General features: G+C 41.0%; 1 protein-coding gene across 4 annotated transcripts; it reads left to right on the top strand.

Moving 5' to 3' along the window:
- The first annotated feature begins 1,163 nt into the window (after positions 1 to 1,163).
- On the top strand, positions 1,164 to 21,254 carry ZBTB21 (zinc finger and BTB domain containing 21). Of its 4 annotated transcripts, XR_012677158.1 has the most exons (3): positions 11,976 to 12,125; positions 12,963 to 16,309; positions 19,790 to 21,254. XR_012677158.1 is itself a non-coding variant. In XM_075173058.1 (2 exons), the coding sequence occupies exon 2, from the start codon at positions 12,976 to 12,978 to the stop codon at positions 16,150 to 16,152; it is 3,177 nt and encodes a 1,058-aa protein (XP_075029159.1). In that variant the 5' UTR covers positions 1,164 to 1,279; positions 12,963 to 12,975; the 3' UTR covers positions 16,153 to 21,254. The 4 variants fall into 4 exon arrangements, 3 of the variants coding, with proteins under 3 accessions (XP_075029159.1, XP_075029169.1, XP_075029149.1); XM_075173058.1 differs by lacking the exon at positions 11,976 to 12,125 and adding an exon at positions 1,164 to 1,279 and having other exon boundaries at positions 12,963 to 21,254; XM_075173068.1 differs by lacking the exon at positions 11,976 to 12,125 and adding an exon at positions 1,976 to 2,261 and having other exon boundaries at positions 12,963 to 21,254.
- Positions 21,255 to 21,817: the final 563 nt, after the last annotated feature.

Below are 21,817 nucleotides of genomic sequence, written 5' to 3'. Positions count from 1 at the left end.
GCTTAGCCCATTTGCAACAAACTCTTGGCAAAAAGGTTTAAACGCAGTGCTAAACACATTACAGAGATTCTAGTAGCTGCTTCAGAGTATTTGTGACTTATGTGGAGTATCTCAAAGCACTGTTGGAAAACATGTATGCGGATTAGATGTTAATCTCTAGAATTTGAGCTGTCCTTAATGAAAATGGGCCAGATTAGCTTTCAACAAAAACAAGAAAAATCTTGTAATTCTAATTTCTATTTTAATACTTGTATTTTGACACATAAGGCCCTATTCAGGTATTTAATTCAAAGTGGATAATTTCAATGAGAAGCAAGCCTAAAGCAATGATAATGTCCATTGTAATTTCTGAAATCGCATCAAGATGAACGGGTACAGCAGTTACAAAGGGTCTGAGCCAAAATCCACCAGCACCCAGGCATGTGCCTCCCTGCTAATGCCGGGGAACGGTGGACGAGCTTGCGAGGACGCCACGTGCGTGCCACCAGAAATCGAGCCTCTTCGCAAACCGCCCTGGACCTTCCCCCCTACGTTTTAGAAAAACACGGACTTACATGAAAAAACCCACAACAAAACAGACAATTAAATTAGGGGAACTGCGAATTAACGCTGCCCGCAGAAGTTTCCCCCCCCAGACCCCCGCCCGCAAGTCCGCGGGGCCAGGCCAGGCAGGGGGTGCGGGTTACCACGCCGGCACCCTGCCAAACCCCGCGGTGACACCGGCCCGACAGTGGGGGTGCGCGGCGGGGTGGGGGACCTGCCCCCGCCCCCGCGCCGCGTGCCGGACCGCAACACCCCCCTCTCCCTCTCCCCGCCGCGGCTGCCTCAGTTTCCCTCCCGCGCGCGCCAAGCCGTTAGCGGGCGGGGGGGCGGCAAGGGGTGAGGGTGGCAGCCGGGGACGTGCCGGGGGACTCCGGCGTTCGGCGCCCTCCCCGCCACGCGGCGCCGGGCGCGGGAGGCGGGAGGCCGGGGCGCGCGTGAGGGCTCCCGCCCGCCGCGCTACCTGTGGGGGAGGGGCGGCGGGTGGGGGATCCCCCGTAACCGTCCCTAACCGCTACCCTCCCCGCCGCGCCAGCGCCTCGCCCCCCGCTCCCCCGCCGGCCAATCGGAGCGCTGCGCACGTGACGAGCGTTCCCTTCGATGACCTCATCCCTGGTGTGGGATGACGTCAAATTCAAGATGGATGGAATCACGGCGGTGGCAGCAGCGCGCGCGGGCGAACCGTGAAAGGAGGCGCCGAGGGGGGCAGCAGGGGGGGGCGCGGCTGGCGGCGGAGAGGGTGAGTAACGGCCGCGTCTCGCGCCCGTTTCGGGGGCTGCCCGCGCCGTATGGGTCTCCCCGTGTACAAAGGCGTCTTTTCCTGACGTAACTCTGAGGTGTTTTTTTTTTTCCCCCCACCGAGCGGGGCTGCGGTCCCCGAGCAGAGCGGTGCGCATGCGCCGGTTACGAAACTCGTCTCGCTCGCCTCCGCGCATGCTCCGTTTGCTTTGAGGAAACGGCTGGTGCCCGTTGCGCCGGCACACGCCCGCCACATAGCCCTGCCGGGCTGCCTTCTGCGCATGCTCGGCGCCCGCACGCCGCTTCAGCTGTCCCTCGTGCGCGTGTGCCGCGCCACACCGCCCCCCTTTTCCCGGACTGGGATCCCGCGGAACTGCGCCTGCGCGGCGGCAGCGCCTGGCGTCGCTCTCCTTCACGGCGCATGCGGAGCGGCGCCGTTGCCGGGCGGGGGCGGGGGCGGGGGCGGGGGCGGGGGCGGGGGGGGGGGGGGGTAGTAGCGGCTCCGCGGGGGGAGTGGGGCAGAGCGGAGCGGAGCGGAGCGGGGGGGGCGGGCGGGCGGGCGCTGGGGCGCGCGCTCGCGCCTGCGGCCCCGCTAGGGCTGAGTGGGGTGGCGGGAAGGTGCGCGCGCCCGCGTGCAGGTGTGCCCCTACCTGCGCCGCGGCGGGGGGGGGAAGGCGCAGCGGCGCCTCGAGAGGCGGTTACCCCGCCCCGCCCCGCCGCAACGGCCGCGTGAGGAGCGAGAGGGACGGGGCGCCTCGGTGGTACCGGCGCTTCCTCCTCCGCGGGAGCTGCGGCTCAGGGCTCTCCTCGGGCAGATACCGGCTGTGATCCGAACTGTAAAACATGACCGAGGATGCGGGAGGTCTGTGCCCCGGTGTCACAGGTCCTCCCCGGTGTGTCTTGAAGGGAGAGCCACGCTAGCCTGCATATTTCAGGGCGGAAAGCAATCCAGCAAGGTTCCTGCGACCTATAAGTACATGCAGGTATTAAACGAAGTGTAGTTTTACTAGTCCAAGCGCTCTTTGGCTATATTCTTCACGAGTAGGAGAAAGTACATCTCGTAGTCTAGTGGAAGAATCCTCTGCGCTGTGTACCAGCATGGGCTATGCATTTGCAGAAAGCTGTGGAAGGTATTTTGCCCGATCACAGCTGTCGGAGAGAATTTTACTTTAACGCTCTTTGAAGTCCAGACTGTCATTATATGTCCAGATCGGATGCAGCTCGTGTAAAGTATCGAACGGCAGGAAAACTTAATCTAAAGGAGTTATTATGAGGCAGGAAATATTGTGGAATTTCATTGTGTACGGAGTAAACTCTTCTTAATAATTAAATGGCACTTGTTTTAAAAGCTATTCAGTTTTTTTGTTGTTGGACTCACAGCGGAAGTAAGAGGTAGGTAGGCTGTAGGTACAAGAAGAGATTGTGATGAATTACATAATCACACAACTTTTTGTGAATACAGTGAAGATCTTGTAGTTAAGTTATAGTTAATATTTTTATCCTTAGATACATGTTAATATGAAAATAGATTTTTTAAAAATGTATTTTTGTACAACAAGGCTTTCGATATTAAATCAGGAGTAGTAAATATGTATTACAGGTAAATCTAGTACTGCTTTATGTTTGTATTGCCTGAACACTACCAATTATAGTGTTCTCTTCTGACTTTGCTCAAACTGACAAACTAACTGCTTTGACTAAAATTTTCCACCAGGGTTATGCTGATGTTCTTGAGGGGAAGTTTTGAGCAAACTTTAGCAACTGTTTTTGTATTGTTTGCAAAAAACAAATTATGTGGCCGTCTCTTGGGTGGAAGGGGATCTGACATCCCTTTCTCTCAGAAATTTTATTACCCACATGTTATACAGTTGTAATCTCATAAGAACATTTGGTTTATGCTACCTGTAGAAAATCCACCCAACCTGTCTGGATTGTGAACATTTAAAGAACTGTCATTTGCATGTTCTCAGTAGGGACTCGCAGGGAGATGTCACAAACTACAGCCTCTCGAGTTTTCAGCTACAGCGATGTGTGCCAGACCAGGATTTATCAGGGGTTTCTCCAGCTGTGAGCTCCCCTGAGCCTGCTGGAGCCAAGATAACCCCTGGGGATCAGAACTGAGAGTGAGTGACCATGTCTCTTGCTCTCAGTGGTGCTCTTACTCCTCCACTAATTTCAACATTGCCCCGTGATCCAAAACAGGATTAAAGCCATAATGAGTTGGGTGCTTTTTTAACGCTTAAGGTAACTTACCCTTTAGTACGTATTAGCACTCTTATTTAATATAAAAAGAGGCAATAACTTATAAGAAGTTCCTGAAGTCCTCTTTGCGCTGCATATTTAGTGGTACACAAGTATGATAAGTGTGAACATTTGTGCTTCCTTTGCCTGCTGTGTAGGTTCCAAGTGGCAGGGTGATACTCTGTCAGCTGACTCAAATTCAACATGCTTCTCAGACTGAGAACCCTCCAGAGTGCTAGAAGCTTGATATCACTAAGAGATTGGGTTTTGTGAGCTCGTGTTTTTTGTGTGTATGATGCTAGAGAATACTGATACACAGAGAATTAAATAGTTGGTGCTCTGATCATCTTCATAGTAATGGGTGACTATGCTTTCCTTAAAATTAGTGAGAGGCGTGCCAACATTTGGGTTTAAAAGGACAACTTTACAGAAAGCCGTGAGCTTCATACTGTATTGGTTTTTTTTGAACTTCGGTAGCTGTGAAGCAGTTACCGTAAAAAACATCAAGTAATTTCCCATTATAGTTTTCAAGGTTTTGAAAGTTGTTTTATCTGCAGAATAGTGATAACTACGGTCTATAAACAAGTGTAGACTTACAGAGTAGAGGAAGGAGGAGCTGAGCAGGGGAAGTTGGGCTGTAACCACCATATGGTTTGTACTGCACTGGGAGGTACTGTGCTGTGAGTCACACGCTACAGTTGCAGCTATTTCCAGCTCTCATTAAAAGAAATTCTCAACTTTTGAGCAAGTGAGCTGTTTCATAATGAACTCTGCTACATTTAATGATCAGAGATCCTCGGAAGGGAAGAAAAAAAAATCTTTAGAGGCAGCAAAATCATTTGTTGCAAGTGGAAAGACTGCAATATGCCCTGCTTTAAAATAGATACTCTGTGCAGAGGGTGTTGCTTTCCCCAAATGTTTATGGTATAGATTTAATATTAGTCTATGTATTGTAATCTTTTTTTCCAATTTTTTCCCTAATGATAATATCTAAGATAGCAGTTCTCTTATATTTTCTTTCATTCAGCAGTGAAATAAAAAAAAAATCTGTTGTCTTGCTTATTGGTTACTTCATGTATTATGTTGTTCTAGAATAGTTCAGGCATATTTTATGAACAAGAAAAGAAAGTGTTGAGCAACTCTTCTTCCTCCCTAAACTCGTTCTACCTCTACCACTACCACCAGCAGTTCAGCAGTCTTACAGCCCTTCAAAAATAAAGTTTTAAAATCACCTAGTCCTGATTGTTGAGGGGGTTTTCCCTCTGAGATTTAGTGAAACACCACACCTTTGTGGTGGAAAAATCTTTCCATACAATCTGTGATGAAAATGCATGAAAAATCCTGTGGCCAAATAATTTCAAAAAAATGTTGTGAAACTTGTCCTTTCACAGTAATTTGTATACAATTAAATTGCATTCTTCATGAAAGGAAGAAATACTTTTCCCTTTTTTGTCTCAGAGCATTAATCTCCTTATCCATGGTTTATCCTACATCAGCACTTAACAGTGTGAGTGATCTTTAGGATGCAATTCATTCTCGGTAATCTCTTTGATAAGTTGTGGTTAGCGCAGGGACAGTTCTTACACGGGGGACAGTGAGTGTCCCTGCAGCCCCCTCACCCCCATCCCTCTGACTCGCTGATTTCCCTCCAGCACTGTGTGGCTCATGCATAGGCCAGCACCAGGCCTGACACCACAGTGTGCTGGAACTAGGTGTACTAGGAACTAGTACGAGTAGTCCCAGTGGGGTGGGTGCCCACCAGCTGAAAAACATTAGAACTACGTTGGGGTGCACTATTTGGCATTCTGGTCTGAATACGTTTGTGAGTATCTTCGGAGAATTTTTCAGAAATAGTGTACTTGGTACAGTAAATATGCCTCACAAAAATCCTTTTAAAGTAAATTAAGGAACATGGAAGGAAAAGCAGCAGAATTACAGTGATTTCTAATCACTGTTTGCAACAACTTAATATACCTGTCACAACGAAAAGGCATTAGTTTATTTTGTGCTAGGATATAACTCTGAGTGCAGTCCTTCAGCTATTGAGGTCAATGGCCAAATTCCCTGTAAGTTCAGTAAGAATAGGACCAACTCCTTTCTCATAAATACTTTTGAGAAATAAAGAAAAAATACGTAGTGTTCTTGTTCACGGAGGAGGATTTTTTAATTTTTTTTAAAAAAGTATGTGAGATGTTGCCTACCTCCAAATGCACGTGGATTTTGAAATAAGCTGAAAATCTTCCATGTGCTATTCATGACCTTGTAAATCTCTTCTGTAAAAGTCATGTAAAATTGCTGTTGTCTTTCCGCTTTTACAGTATCCTGTATCGTCTTACCAGTGTCTTGTCCAGAATTAATGATGACTGAATGGAGATGATGGCTGAATGGCGTTTTCTTTGGATCCCTTCAGTGGGTGGAAGATACCTGCGTTCCCTGAATCATAAGTTTCTCACTTGGCAATTTTTTAGGCTCAGCTTTTATATCAGTTCTGCATGACTTTTCCCCCCATCTCTTGTTTTCTTACAGAAACCTTAGTGTAAGCACAATTCTGTTGATAGAAAAGTACCTTATATGGGTATAATTGGCTTCTCTTCCCATCTAAAATACGCTATGCCTGTAAAAAGCATCTTTATATTAATAGAAATATGCCCACGATTAGGGTTTGTCATTTTCATATACCAGCAAAATTAAAAGCAGTATGTAGACAAGATTTTATGGTGAATTGGGCGAGTTAAACAAAGAAAGAGTGGCTCATATAGTGAAGCAGATGACTGAATATTATTCAGTTTGGTAAGTATGTCTCAGCATTACCAATAAAATAATAAAGTCAACCTGTAGAAAGAGTACAAGTGTACACATTTGGTGTGTGTCTCCCCTTCTTCAAATTCTTGATTTCATGCATCTCTTGCCAAAAAATCACATGAATTATTGCTGGGGATGACGTTTTTGTAGGTATTTGGCTATCAAGCCTTTTGGTCTTGTCCCATCAGAGAGTTTAATGGCAATGTTACAAAACTCAAGAGAATGAAAACTGAAGAACTCCTTAGGGAAAGGTATTTTTAAACTTTTTAGTCTCTTAATTTAGTTTACAGCAATTTTGATGATGAGTTACACACCTTTCAGTTGAGGCATTGAGGCCAGGACAAATATTTTATCCAACTGTGTTTGATGTGTTTTAATCTTCATGAGCTCTTTCAGGAAGAATCAGAAAAGCTGACGGCCAGTGCACATTCCTGCCCTCTCCCTTACATCCAGTAGTTGTGCAATCCCATGGTCAGCTGGATCAGTTTGCTGATCTGATAGCAAGCTAGTCCTTCCTTCGTGGGGGAGGAGACATGGACTGCTCCTTGCAGGAGCAATCCCTAGTTAGATTGGACTGAGAGTAAGATGAAATTGCACTCTTAGCTGCTGCTTGTTTGTAAACAAGAATGAGAGGACAAGTGGAGCTTTGTGGTGTTACTCTGACATTTTGTAGTTCACTGCAAGTCGGGAGGAGCTATTTTGAGTGTCAATTGGCGAAACTACGGGTGTGATCTGAATGTGAAAGGTAGCCTCTAACTTCTAAGAGAATTTCTAGTCTGTATCAGGAAAACTGCTAATTATTTGTCTCTAGTGGAGGGCAAAATTGAGAGACTGCACAATATTATAGTATTTCTTCTTTTCCTATCCCTAAATTTCTGCTTCTGTATGTGTGGAGGATAAATAGTTGGAAATCAATACATCAGTTTCACACACTAGCAAATATGTTATTTATCTGATTTTATGCCTGTCTTCATACCGGTGAGTCTCCCCTTGCTGCTGACCTATTGGGAATGAAAAACATTTGTCTTCATGAAGTAAGTTCACAGTATTGTCTGCAGTGGAAAACTGCAATAGCAGTTTGTTCTGGTTTCGGCTGGGCTAGAGTTAATTTTCTTCCTAGTAGCTGGCATAGTGCTGTGTTTTGGATTTAGGATGAGAATAATATTGATAACACAGGGATGTTTTAGTTGTTGCTGAGCAGTGCTTACACTAGTCAAGGACTTTTCAAGTTCCCCTACTGCCCTGCCAGTGAGGAGGCTGGAAGTGCACAAGAAGCTGGGAGGGGACACAACCAGGACAGCTGACCCAAACTGGCCAAAGGGATATTCCATACCATATGACGTCATGCTGAACAAAAAAAACTGGGGGGAGTTGGACGGGGCGGGGGGGGTGCGGCTGTTGCTCAGGAACTGGCTGGGCATCGGTCAGCCGGTAGTGAGCAATTGCATTGTGCATCACTTGTTTTGTATATTTGTTTATCATTATTATTATTTTCCCTTCCTTTTCTGTCCTATTAAATTGTCCTTATCTCAACGCACGAGTTTTACCTTTTTTCTGATTCTCTTCCCCATCCCGCTCGGGGGGGAGTGAGCAAGCAGCTGTGTGGTGTTTAGCTGCCTGCCGAGTTAAACCACAACACAGTTGAAATCACATTTCGTTAAATCCAGGAAGACAGAATCCCCGAACTTCCAGCAAGAGATTACTCAAATATTTAGTTAGAAAAAGATTATAGAAGTGCAAACAATCTTGCTCTGCAGGTTTGGAGCTTTTACATATAGCTTTTGGGGGTGTGTAGGGGTGTGTGTGTGTAAATATATATAGACTGTGGGAGAGTATCTATGTTGCAAAGGCTATTGATGGGAGTAGAGGCACTTGATAAACTGTTGTCAAAATCAAATAATAAAATCCAGCATAGGATCCTTGAGTTGAAGTTTGAGCAGTGCAGGTTTCTTTTGCATCTGGACTCTTGACAAGTAATGGGACTTTCTTCTGGCCTTGTGTCTGAAACAGCACACGAATTATCAGAGCCATCAAATCCTCTGCAAAGCACTCACAACTGAGTGCAACATTCCTGCATTTACCCCAGGAAATCACTTGTATTTCTTGGCAGAGTTTTATAATCCATGTTTCTTTGGGTTTTTTAGTGGGTTTTCCCCCCCCACACTTTCCCTGTTGAAACCCCTGTTAAGTCTCCCTCGCTGCCTGTCTCCTCTGTGTGCGTTTCCTCCTCCTTCCTTGTATTCTCTGCTTCTAACTGCAGTTTCTCACAGCCCTGGCGCCTCCTTGCTGCAACATTGCATCTCATTAGGTGTTTCAGAACATTGCCTTTCCCACTGCCACCCCCAACATGCTATTAACATAGCTTCAGCTGACAGTATGTCGTTATAATGGAAGTCAGCAGGCAACATCAACATCTTATTTTAGTTGCTTATGTATTTGCAAGTGTAAGCTGTTATGCTGAAACTGTTCACACAAATATCTGCCTGATTCTATTTGTAAAGTTTCAGCATCGGTGACTTCATTGTTTCTGAAAGTGAAGTTTCAGATGGGTAAAGCTGATTGAACAGCTTGCTGACAAAGAACAGGTAGTTTCATGGCTTCACTTGCTGCAACTCTGAGGCTCATCTGACCTCTTCAGTGAGCGGATTAAGCACCTAACCTATAGCAAACAGATATAAAAAGCTGGGTTGATTTTGTTTGTTTGTTTGTTTCCTGCTTCATTTTAGGGAGCTGAATCAACTTACTGGGAGGTCGAATGAGCAGCAGAGCTAGTGAAAGGAAGAGGAAGGTACCACAGGGCTGGGAGGAGGAGATGTGTGAGTAAGGGACAGAGGAAAGGAAGGGTAACTACTACTTCAAAGGCAGGTACATGTTGAAGATCAATAAACTGCTGGGCCAAAGATTAAGCTCTTTCACCCTTTCCTTGTAAAGAGCTTTCCCGAGTAGCGTTTTCCTTTTTGCAGAAAGTAATTTTGAAATAGTAGAGGTGTCTTTTTCTATCCTTGTTCAAAAAATCTTGTACCAAATATGGTACTTAAGGCTCTGAAATTTAGTTTGCTGAGATCAGTAGAGGGCTGTTAAAGATTGACACTAAAATCTCTTCCTGGCTTCCTGAAGGAAGGCTGCAGGTCCTCCTGCTGCACTTGCCCTTTCTGGGTCTGGAGTCTTGCTCCTCCTGAGGACCCGTAGCCACTATAGCATGTACCACCTGGACACAGACAATGGGAGATTTTCTGATATGCTCCTGCTGTTTCATTGATGTCACCCGAACATCATGGAAGAAAAGAGGAAACAGCGTTGTCTCCAGTCAGTAGTGAAGATGGCTGGAAAAAATGATTGGAGAGAATAGAAGCAGATTATCTGGAGGAAAGAGCTTAGGTAGTTAATGGCAAAATAAACTTCAGCTGAGGAAGTATGAGTCCTCAAACACCTGGAATCAAATCTAGTATTACAAGAGTCTGCCATAGTTCTGTTATCTACACAATAGCTAGGCACACCTTTTGTGTCGGGGCTGAGTTCACTCAGCCAAGCATTGGCTTCGATGGCAAACTGTTGTAAGGAGTCCCTGCCTTCCTATAGCTGCTCCGCTGCCACAGTTTGCTGCCCCTTCAGTTATGCCAATGCATTCGTTCTTGAGGTTATGCTTTAATACAAAAAATGACCAGCATTTGAAAAGAAATAATATTTGTTTTTTATTTATTGTCTGATCTGCTGTGTAATACAGGCCTGCAAATATTTGTACTGGCACAGCTGAAGGAGGAGTGAACTGCAGCGTGCAGATAAGATGACCAAAAGAGAGCAGGAATGTCTTGGATCAACTTTGTTACTGAAAAGTGTTCATGCAGTGAAATTTTAATACATTGTACATTTACTGTGATAATCTTTGGGCGTTTTTTACATTTAAGTATTTCAGGCTTTCAGATGATCTGTGTAAATGTGTTAAAATGGTTCTGCAAACCAGTTCTGGCTTTGTTTCTTAACGTATCATAGCTTGTTTTATTTCTGACTGTTGTGTTTAAAGGCTATTAAGCTGAAAGTCAAGCACTTGAATTAGGAAATACCAGGATTAAAGCTGCCTTTGCAGGATTAATTTGGTCCCTTGCCATTTGTGTATGTTGCAGCCTTGGTTATTGTTAAAGTGACAGAGTTACATTGCACCAAAGAGCTCTGCCTCCTTCACTGCACAGGAGAGACCTTGCTCTGAGAATGAAAGGGAGGATTGTAATAGGATGCTTGTCTCTGTCTTGTTTAATGTAATAAATTGAAGGTGCTCTATGAATAAAAAAGGAGAATGTGGAAAGAAGGATGGGTGACTATTGGATTCTGTTTTAGACATGTAGATTTTACATCCGTCTCTCCTAATAGCATTACTATGTTACGATGGACAAAGGAACACATAATAATTACATGGTGTTTATTCTGCAAGTGTCTTACACAAGACCCAAAGCCTGGGTAAAGCAGATTAAAGTGAAAGATTTGAAAATACTTCAAAGCGTTTGACTAATATACCCCTTTCTCACTGTGTCCTTGAAATATGGGTTCTGCAGCAACTTCTGTTGGGTGTCTCTACAATACTGTTTGAGTTCAAGTTTCCTTCATAAGCACACTGTTGATCTGTTACCTTCATATACCATGCTGCAGCCTGCATCCCAGATGGATCACTTCAGTTTGCAAACTCAGTTTCTTTCAGATGAAACCAAAGGAAAAGATGCATTCCTGGAACATTTGTTCTAATAACACTCTAAGTGTTAATGGGTGCTCAGACCACGAGACTGGGTTAGGGCCAGTCAAACTCCACTACTTTAAATTGCAGTGGCATCCACAAAGGAGACAGGTAGCACACCCTCCCCCTCAGACAGTACTTTTAAGCAAAACATACAAAGCAAAACAAAAAAGATTGGTTTCTCAAATTCATAGAAGCTTGACTATTCTGCTCTTTTTAGATGGAGCATAGATAACTGTGCATTATAACTATCTGAGGTGAATTAAGGATAAATTAGTGTTTGTGAAACAACACTGCAAGACACTGAAACACTCAATAAAGGGACAGATCTGGTGAGGAAACAGAATTCTGCCTTTGCTGTTGCCGTGACTCTATTAACTCATTCGGTAGTTTCAGGTGTAGAAGTGGTTGCTCGGTCCTATGATATGATCAATGCCCTGAGACACTGTATGCGGCACCCTTTGATGCATTTCTCAGTAATACCAATTCAGACTTTGATCACTTATTTATATCCATTAGTTGTAAGATTTACCACCCCCATTTATTAATTATGGGTTATGGCTTCTTAATATTGTTTTTTATTTTGATAAAGTTTTCAGTTTTCCTTGTAAGCTGATGAGTAGTGAAACCTTTTTGTTGTAGTAGCACACATCATGTATAAATATCTAAAGAGTAGTTTCTCAACTCAGCTGTAAAAAGAAGATAATTGCTTTTAACAGACACATCATTGACTTGTTTTACTACCACCATAGAGGAAGGCAGTGTAAAATTCTTACAAGTTAACTTCAACAGAATTGTAAGAGTGACCATGAAAAAAAAAGAAAATTGGATATTGCTGATTTCTCTATGTGTATGCATGTGCACAGACATATAAATTACAATTCATGCTACAGAAGTTCTTCCTTTAAACTGACCTAAAACCTGATTCTCTTCTTTTGTTAAGATCTAATCAGGAGTAGTCTATTGAGTTACTGAGACATCCTGCAGTACGAAGTGGGCTGTGTTTTGAAGCATATGGAACATGGGGATTTCTGCACTGCAGTTTAATTTGTGCTTATTGTACTCTGGGATGCACCTGAGGGTAACTGTTCCTCAAGTATATGGGTTGTGGGCATAAAGTGCTCTTATACTAATGAATAAAATGGGGAGTTCAGTTCTCTGATTGCTTTTGAGCTAGAAGAAAGCAATGCAGGGATACTTCAATTATAATTGTGAAATTTCCAAGAAACCAGATCCTGTCAGTGCAGTTATAAGTGACGCATATTTGATAGCTTGAAGTATATATCTACAACACTTATAAAACATAAGCAAACATGATGAATTAATCTAGATTACAGACAATAATCCTGCTTCCTTCTCCCTTCCCAGTATTAATGCCCTTTCCATCATCCTATTAAAAATGACAACAAAACCCTGTTAATTTGTTTAGTCAGCAGGAGGCTGTCAGGGTTGCTTAGCCTCAGAAAGGTGACTTGGCATAACTAAGCTTTAGATATCTGATTGAAGAGTTTATCAATGCAGTTGTCAAGATAGATCTTCATAAAGCTGAGAAAAAGATGATCCAGAGTGAAATGATTGAACTCTTCCTTCATGTGGACAGGTGTATTGCAGGAAGAGAACACAGCCTCCCTGCCCCACAATTAGTTAGGTGTAATATTCTTGGTGTAAGATCAGCTCTTAGTGGTGTATTTGCAAGTGGGCACGTGAGCTGGTTCTTCTCATGCCTGTGCATCTGTTGGAACTAACAGTATTGTTTTAATTCCCATACCTTTCCTCCAAACAAGCTGTTTTCTTCAGCACTGTGATGGTGGTTTAGCCAGTTTATAAAGTACAGAGGAATTAGGTGTGTTTACTTTCTCTCTAATAACAGTTCACATAAGGCAACCTACAACTTTTTGTTGTTGTTGTTCTTTTTCAGAAACGTCGGAATCATGGAGGGGCTCTTGCATTACATAAATCCAGCACACGCCATTTCACTTCTAAGCTCATTGAATGAGGAGCGTCTAAAGGGACAGCTGTGTGATGTTGTTCTTATAGTAGGGGATCAGAAATTTCGAGCTCATAAAAATGTTCTGGCTGCCAGCAGTGAATACTTCCAGACTCTGTTCACAAATAAGGAGAATGAGTCTCAGTCAGTGTTTCAACTCGACTTTTGTGAACCAGATGCTTTTGATAATGTGTTAAACTACATTTATTCTTCATCCTTGTTCATTGAGAAAGGCAGTCTTGCAGCTGTGCAAGAACTGGGCTACAGTCTTGGAATATCCTTTCTTACAAACATTGTTTCTAAGAGTCCTCAAGCTCCTTTTCCAGCTTGCCCTATTAAGAAAATATTGTATCAAGATGAGGATGAAAGTAGTTCTCAGAAGAGAAGTGTCATTGTCTGTCAGAACAGAATTGAAGCACAAGCGAAAAGTATAAATCAAACACAACATGATTTAAGCCATACCTCTAAACCTTCACCCTCTGTTGCTGTCAAAACTAGCAGTAGACCACAAGTAACAAAACCAACTGAAACGCTTCACAACTTATCACTGACTGAAAGGAGATGGCTGAAAGAAAGCCCTGTGAGCTATACCAAGCTTCATGAAACTTCTGGAACTGTGGAGGATCAGAGCAGAGGTGGTTTAGTGAAAAGGAACACAGTACTGCCTCAAATGCCTTTAGCAGAGAAAGAAATTGCAAGCGATGAACCAGGAAGCAGTGGTCAGCTTTTAAGAGGAAAGGCCGCAGAGATGTCATTAAAAAGACCGCGTCCACCGGTCTTGTCTCTGCGTGGCGCATCAGAATCTACATTTTTGTTGCGAGAGGCAGGAAAAGGAAATGGCCAAGGTGAAGACAGGAATTTGCTATACTACTCAAAGTTAGGACTAGTAATCCCATCTAGTGGATCTGGTCCAGAACACCAAAGTATTGACAGAAGTGGGCCACTTGTAAAAAGTCTCCTTCGAAGATCACTGTCCATGGACAGCCAGGTTCCTATTTACTCACCTTCTGTTGACCTAAAACCTTCACAGGTATCATCATCCTCCTCACCGGGAACTAATGATTCCCAGAAGGCATTTAATGTTGTATCTCAAAAATCATCCTTGAAAGAGTCATCGGAGAAGTTAGTCTTAGATGAAAAACCACAGGTAATACACCCACATCGCCTTAGGTCTTTTAGTGCCTCTCAGTCAACTGATAGGGAGATTGCTTCCGCTCTCACAGAGGTGCGAATAAAAACTGAACCTAGCAGTCCACTTTCAGATCCTGCTGAAATAATAAGAGTTACAGTGGGTGATGCTTCAGCACCGACAAATAAAGACTTTCCTTTTAAAACTGAGGATGATCATAAGGAACCAAGTAGACTTCCAGCAAAACGGAGATTTCAAGCTGATAGAAGACTACCATTTAAGAAACTGAAGGCGGATGAGCAGGGTTCTCCTGGGTCAGAAGATAACTTTGAGGAAGGCTCAAGCCCTACGCATCTTGATGCTGATTTTCCTGATTCTGATGTCAGTAAAGATGAATACAGTGAGATGGAAGAAGCAAGACCAAATAAAAAATTTAAATGCAAGCACTGCCTTAAAATTTTCAGATCAACAGCAGGTCTTCATCGTCATGTTAACATGTATCATAATCCAGAGAAGCCCTATGCTTGTGACATATGCCACAAGAGATTTCACACAAATTTCAAAGTGTGGACGCACTGCCAGACACAACATGGAATTGTGAAGAATCCCTCACCTGCTTCCAGTTCACATGCTGTTTTGGATGAAAAATTCCAAAGAAAACTGATCGATATTGTGAGAGAGAGAGAAATTAAAAAAGCTCTAATAGTTAAACTAAGACGTGGCAAGCAGGGTTTTCAGGGACAGTCTGCTTCACAAGCACAACAAGTCATCAAAAGAAATTTAAGATCGAGAACCAAAGGAGCCTATATTTGTACCTACTGTGGGAAATCTTATCGTTTCCTCTCGCAATTTAAACAGCACATAAAAATGCACCCAGGGGAGAAACCAATTGGAGGAAATAAGGCTCCTAAGCAGAAAGATCACATTCATATTGAAAGTCCAGTAGAAAACAAAGAGGTTTATCAGTGCCGTCTCTGCAATGCTAAGCTCTCTTCGCTTATTGAACAGGGAAATCATGAGCGACTCTGTAGAAATGCTACTGTCTGTCCTTACTGCAGCCTTAGATTTTCTTCTCCAGAGCTGAAGCATGAGCATGAAAGCAAGTGTGAATACAAGAAGCTTACTTGTCTTGAATGTATGCGTACCTTTAAATCATCCTTTAGTATTTGGCGTCATCAAGTTGAAGTTCACAATCAAAACACAATGGCTCCATCAGAGAACTTTTCTTTACCTATCCTGGATCACAATGGAGAAATAACTAGTTCGTCAAGATTGCCTCCTCAGTCAGAATCCAATAAAATGAACAATTTTGTTGCTGCAAAGGAAGATGGTGTATTCAGTGATTCGTCAGAACAAATAAATTTTGATTCTGAAGATTCCTCATGCCTACCTGAAGACTTAAGTGTTTCCAAGCAGTTTAAAATTCAGATCAAGGAAGAGCCTGCAGATGATGTAGAGGATGAGGTCACTGAAACGAGCAGAGAACCTAAGGAAGTAGTCTCCAACAAAGATGCTGGTTTGTGGCCCTGTGAAAAGTGTGGGAAGATTTTCACTGTACGCAAGCAGCTGGAGCGTCACCAAGAGCTCTTATGCTCTGTGAAGCCATTTATTTGTCATGTGTGTAACAAGGCCTTCCGAACCAATTTCCGTCTGTGGAGTCACTTCCAGTCTCATATGTCACAGGCTGCAGAGGAGTCCACAAATAAGGAGCCTGAGATATGTCCACCAGCTAATTCCCCATCACCACCACCCTTGCCCCCACCCCCACCCCTCCCCAAAATCCAGCCGTTGGAGCCTGATAGTCCAACAGGCTTGTCTGAAAGCTCCACTACTACTGAAAAATTATTTGTACCCCAGGAGTCAGATACACTCTTCTATCATGCTCCACCACTCTCAGCAATCACATTCAAAAGACAATACATGTGTAAACTCTGTCATAGGACTTTCAAGACAGCTTTTAGTCTTTGGAGCCATGAACAGACACACAATTAGCTTTAACAGATACCTTAAAAAGCTGGTTCAGTGGAGGCTGTGTTCAGGATCTCAGATGTATGCCATATAAACTAGAAATCTAAGAGGATCAAAACAACAGCGATGATGATGACGAAAAATTTGGAATTTGTGATGCTGCTTGGATTTGAAGATTAAGGTAAATTAACTTGGCTAGTAGGTAGAAAGCAGAGTAATTTAAAATACTGTGGTCTGGGATCTAATGGTAACAGAATAATTTTTATTTCATTTAACACTGAAATACGATCACATCTGGATTGTATGCATGGATCTTCATCCTGTGATGTTGGTGTGTGCGTGTGTATTATATATAAAGTTATATATTAAATGAAAGAGCAACAACAATTTGGATTCTAACTGTGAGTTTATAGTAGTGAAATACTGTAACCAACTTCATTAATTTTTTTTTTTTTTTAAGAAACCAACACACAAGCTCTATATAAATAGTTGCCATGGACTTGCAGTTAGGGAGGAAGTGGATGGAGTGTCTGGCTGTATTGACTTAGGTCTTAGAAACCTTTAGCAATAACAAATAAACCTCAAGTTTGAGTAATCCTGATGTTATTGGATACAAATGTTTGATATTTTAAGGGAACATAGAATTGTTTTGTTGTTATATGGAACTTGTGCAAATTAAAATAAAATCTAAAGTCAGCAATATTATTACTAAGATTTTATATAAAAAGTAGCAGCAAGTCTGCTTTCAGCCATTTAATTATAAGTTTCTAAGGAAAATTGGGGGAGGGGGTACTTTGCTTTATATAATGTCCCAAAGACTAACTTACTATAGATACTTCGGTAGCTAAAGTCATTGTATTAACAGCCATCATAATGCAAATGGTACTGTTTATAATATGAACTAAGATTGAATGGATGTCAGACAAGTTTCATACTATTTGTACAACTGTTTGTAATTCTAACTACAAAGGAATGTATAACTATTAAATCAAAAAAAGAGAGCTCATTAAGGGACAGAAGATGAGTTGTGTTCTATACCCAGTAATAAGCTTGGCCATGAGTACAAAGATATGTTTTAAAAAAACCTAAAAATGTAAATATTTATATAGACACCTGTATAAATGAAGAAGTATGTATTTGAAATTTGTATTAAGCATACATATCCAGCTCAAAGCAGAGGAAAAAACATCACACTACAATCACTGCGTTTTATGAATACAATGCCTAGAATATTTCTTTCTGCTGCTTTCTATAATTTGTGATACTGTGTTGCAATTTCCTAATTTGTTGAAAATCGTGGTAATAATGGGCTGCAAATACTCTGTGCGGTTCCATTATTTTACCTCAAATCAGAACTGGAGCATTTAGTGTAAGTAGGATCGTAGATATTTACCAGAAGCTATAGTAAGGGTCCAAAATTATTCTGTAAGTAAAAGAACTACCCAGAAGTAGGTGGTAAACTAGCAGTGAAAAATCCTTCTGCTGGAATTGAAACTTAATGGAGTGGTGATGGATTAAAGTGAACTTAAATGATGCAAACAGTATTTATGATCCTGACTAACTTTACCCTGTGCGGGTTGGGAGAGGGGGATTGCATTCCACACTACCTAGTCAGAGCCCAGTCTGTGTTCGCTGAAAGCAACTGGAGTTTGGTCACTATTTTCAGGGGGAGCAGGAATGAGGTTTTAATTGTGTATGTAACCATGAGGTTTTTTTCAGCATCCCAAACTGAAAAGTAAAAAGAATTGCAAGCTGACACTAAGATTTAGCAAAATTAAGCACAAGTGTAACTCCTAAGAATCTGAGGATGGGCATCCTTGGTTACGCACACACGGGAGCAGATTTTTCTCAGTGAAAGCCCAAGTGTGCCACCATTTTTTTCCAACAGATTTTTTTTTAAATTATCTTTTCTGTAAGTTAAGTTTAAAAGAATTGCCTCAGGATGGACCACTTTTTTTCAGCTATCAAAACAATTGCAATGTTAGTTTCAAGCCTCTTCTGTTTCATTTTTGATTAAAATCTAAAATTGTTCTAATAGTAACATGTTGTCCTTTTTTGTCCCCTTTCAGGCAAATTGTATCTGAATATGATTATGCTAATTTGTTAGAATATCAGTTAAACTCTTTCGGTGACATTGCAATTAAAACAAGGTACTCGTTTAATAATGACATTTCTAATTACTGACTTTTTTATTCCACCTAATAAGACTATATTTCTTTCTTACCAGAAACAATTTAAAAATAAAATGGTTATTGCAGTTAACCTGGTTTGATAAAATCAGAAAAACATAAAGTTTCGCTAGGTATCCTTTAAATGTATTTAAGAAATCTGTGTGTGTAAAATATGAACATGTTTTTGTAAAATGGTTCCTAAGTTTTCACCAATGATTCCTCTATACAACAGTCTGAAAGTTCATATGTAGCCTTTTAAAAAATCAGCGTGCATTCTAAAGGAAGATGGCAACTGGTTCAGCTATGTCATAGCCATCTAACTTCCAACTGGGAATCTGCTATGTGAGATGATGATAAATTCCACACACTTTAAATCAAAACCTTGTGCAACGTCTTTGAAGAAACCTTGACCTTTTTCCTAGTATACTATGTATTATAAAAAATCCATAAAATATTTTTGGTCTAAATAGCCTCCTTCTAAGTTTTTCTTTAGTTGTTGGGGGGGTTTTTTTGTTTGTTTTTTTGAGTTTTGTTTTTAACTTTGAGCGTGTTCTGTGTTTTTTTTAAATTCAGTTCCTGTTGTTTGGTAAAGGAATTCAGGATCTCTGAAGTTTAAAACTGAGATGTTTATAGACCAGTTCTGGTTTTCTATTAGCTTTTATACAGGATCTTAAAAAGCCCTTGATAGAAGTGTTTATTTTGGAGGATACGGAATAAATATGCTTCCACTTATATAACTTTAATATATGTTTTGAAAGTTAAATTATGGAAAAAATGTTAGTTGCTTGTTTATAAATAAAGGTCTTTTTGTAGAGTGTCTAGTTTGGCCACAGCCAAAATAAAAGGCAAATTTATTGATACAAAAACCTGTCTTCATCATATTTTGTTTAATTTTGTAGCTGTGTACTAAAGTGACACAAAGTTAGAGGTCTTGTTAAATATAAAAAGTGTTTTGCTTTTTTTCTTAAAATTTGTGACAGGAATGTGCAGATGTTTTAATATATAGAGTAGAATCTTTAATTCTTTCTGTTTTTTTCTATTTTTATAATCTGTCAGATAAATCTCAGAGAACTATCCTGCTTCAGTGGAAGTACAATGGAAACTTCCATTGCATTTAAGAGGAGCAGGGTTGAGCCATGAAATGTATTTTGTTTTGGAACTTTTCCTTTCAGGCACTGTGTTGGCAAAGCGTCTAAGCTTATGGTTAAGTTCCATTGAGATCAGTCTTAATTTTTTTTAAACATGTGCTTAAGTTCTTTGCTAAATTAGGACCATGATCAACCATTGAAAGTGAGCAATGGCAGAAAAATATATACAGATTTTTTTTTAAGTCCTAGAACCAAAAATAAAAATGAATTTTCCTCTGCCTAAAAACTGCATATACAGCTAGGGTATAATTCTGTAGTTTTACAGAAACAAAGGACGTGAACCAGTAATAATACAGTCTCTACTTCTTGTATCTGTGCTTTTTTTTTTTTTTTTTTATTAAGGGGGAGTGAAACACCCTGTGAAGTTAATGGAGCAGATAACCTGCTGAAGCAGTAGGTGACATTAGAGCTTGTCTTGTGTATTTCAGAATGGAGATGTAGCCTTATCCGTGAACCAAAACACAGTTGTAAGAGACTTGTTCCTGCATTTCCTATTTAGGCAGGCCTTCTAGTGACATCCAGTAGATTTTTTGTCTGATGTTGTTTGTTTATTTTCCCCCAAGTAGGGCATGCGGGTTTGATCTGAAGCTACATGTACTCTGTTTTTGTTCCGAGCTTCCAGTGATAAAACTAGAAGTTCCTCACATGGGATAAGGACAGATTATGCCTACCTTCTTGGCACTAACAGTGAGTGCGAATATATGGCATGAGCCTGTAATCTGGCATGTGCCTATACTGTTCAATAAAATTGTTTACATTTTCCTACCAGAAGATTTAGATAAAAATCAAAGCAAGCTTAGGGTTTGGGGTTTTTTTAGTGTTGCTGTTAATGAATCAGTGTTAAAATCTTTTTTTTGTTTTTGTTGAACACAGCCTGATAGTATTTTTTAATGTCATTGATTCTTGTTTATTTAAAATTACTTGTGAAAAACTGTACTATAAGTGTTGTACATAAAGGGACACTATCAAGAGAAAGGTTGTATACAGTAAATGTACTTAGCTATATTAAGAATACTTGATATTAATAAAATCAAAGAATTTAAAAACATGAATTGAGTCATAACACTTGAGCTGCTTGGGCATGAAAATGCCTATTAAGGGCATCCTCAATTGTTGCAAGGGTGTCTGAAAAATGTATCTGAATTCTGTGGGCTGAGCTTATTTTTCATATTGCTTTTTCTCTCACTATTCCAGAATAAAGGACTCAATCCATTTTTCCTTTTCCAGTTTCTAGCGATACACATTACCTTTTAAAGACAAGCTTCCCACTGCTGCAGCAGCATCTTTAAGTAAAATATGTACATAAAACCAGAACAAACTATCTTTTGCAATGTAACGTGCAAAATACATACAAAGTACACATTTTAAGGCTTATTCTTGACAGTGTCCCTTTTTAAAAAGCAGGAAAATGGGATCACTTTTAGTGCTTGGGTACAGGGGAAGAGTTTCCTACAGTTTCTAGAAACTGGAATTACCAATATATTTGCTATAGAATTTTCCAATTAGTTACACAAAGTAACTTGTCATTTAAAGGATTATAGAGGTAAGACAAAAGAAGCTGGTTTTATAATCCTGTATACCTTATAGTCATTGTATATCAGTTCAATACAGCAGTGTTGAATTTTAATTAAGGATGGGTTTTTACTTTTTTTAGGACTGAGACTTAATAGCTTAGGGTAACTTTTTCTTTAATGTAATGTAAATCCATTGCTGCTTTGTACAACTTTTTCTACAGTGTGTTTTCTTTACTTAGATCTTGACTAAGAAATGTTGGCGTCCAATAAACTTACACTTTGTTTCTTTTGAATTACTGTGTCTTATACTGGAATCTCTTGGCAAAGTGTGATGTTATTGTACATACCATTGTGTCTGTGGGATGGGAATTTTGTTTATAAAAGAGCATCTTTTGATCTATTTGTTGTAAATGATAGCTTTTACATTACTAAAATAGTGTAAAATAATGGCTTTTTGTTTGTTTTAGTAAGTGCCCCACTGAATCTTTTACTGGAAAATACAAGAAAACCAACTGCTCTAGACAATCTCTTAAAAACTTGAGCATAGCCCAAATTCTGCTTCCTATGCAATCAGTGATTAAAATGGGACTTTGTGGAAGCGAGGTTACATCAACTGAGTATCTCTTTCATCTAAAACTGGACTGAACCAGATGTTTGAAAATACACTGTCAGGAATGTTTATGGTATTTCACAGTGCTCTCATCAAAAGCAGTTTTGCTGCGTGTATTTCCCTCTTCAAAAACCCCTATAGTGTGTGGATTCCCATGATGCAGAAAATGATCTCTGTATCTTTTGGGAACAGGGTTTACTAGGCTTCTCTCTTCAAAGTAAATGAGACCTATCTCTGAAAACTCGT

The sequence above is a fragment of the Calonectris borealis genome, chromosome 1 (assembly GCF_964195595.1).
Source record: "Calonectris borealis chromosome 1, bCalBor7.hap1.2, whole genome shotgun sequence".
NCBI lineage: Eukaryota > Metazoa > Chordata > Aves > Procellariiformes > Procellariidae > Calonectris > Calonectris borealis.
Note: the sequence above shows the minus strand (reverse complement) of the source record. Positions and strands in the feature narration are given on the sequence as shown.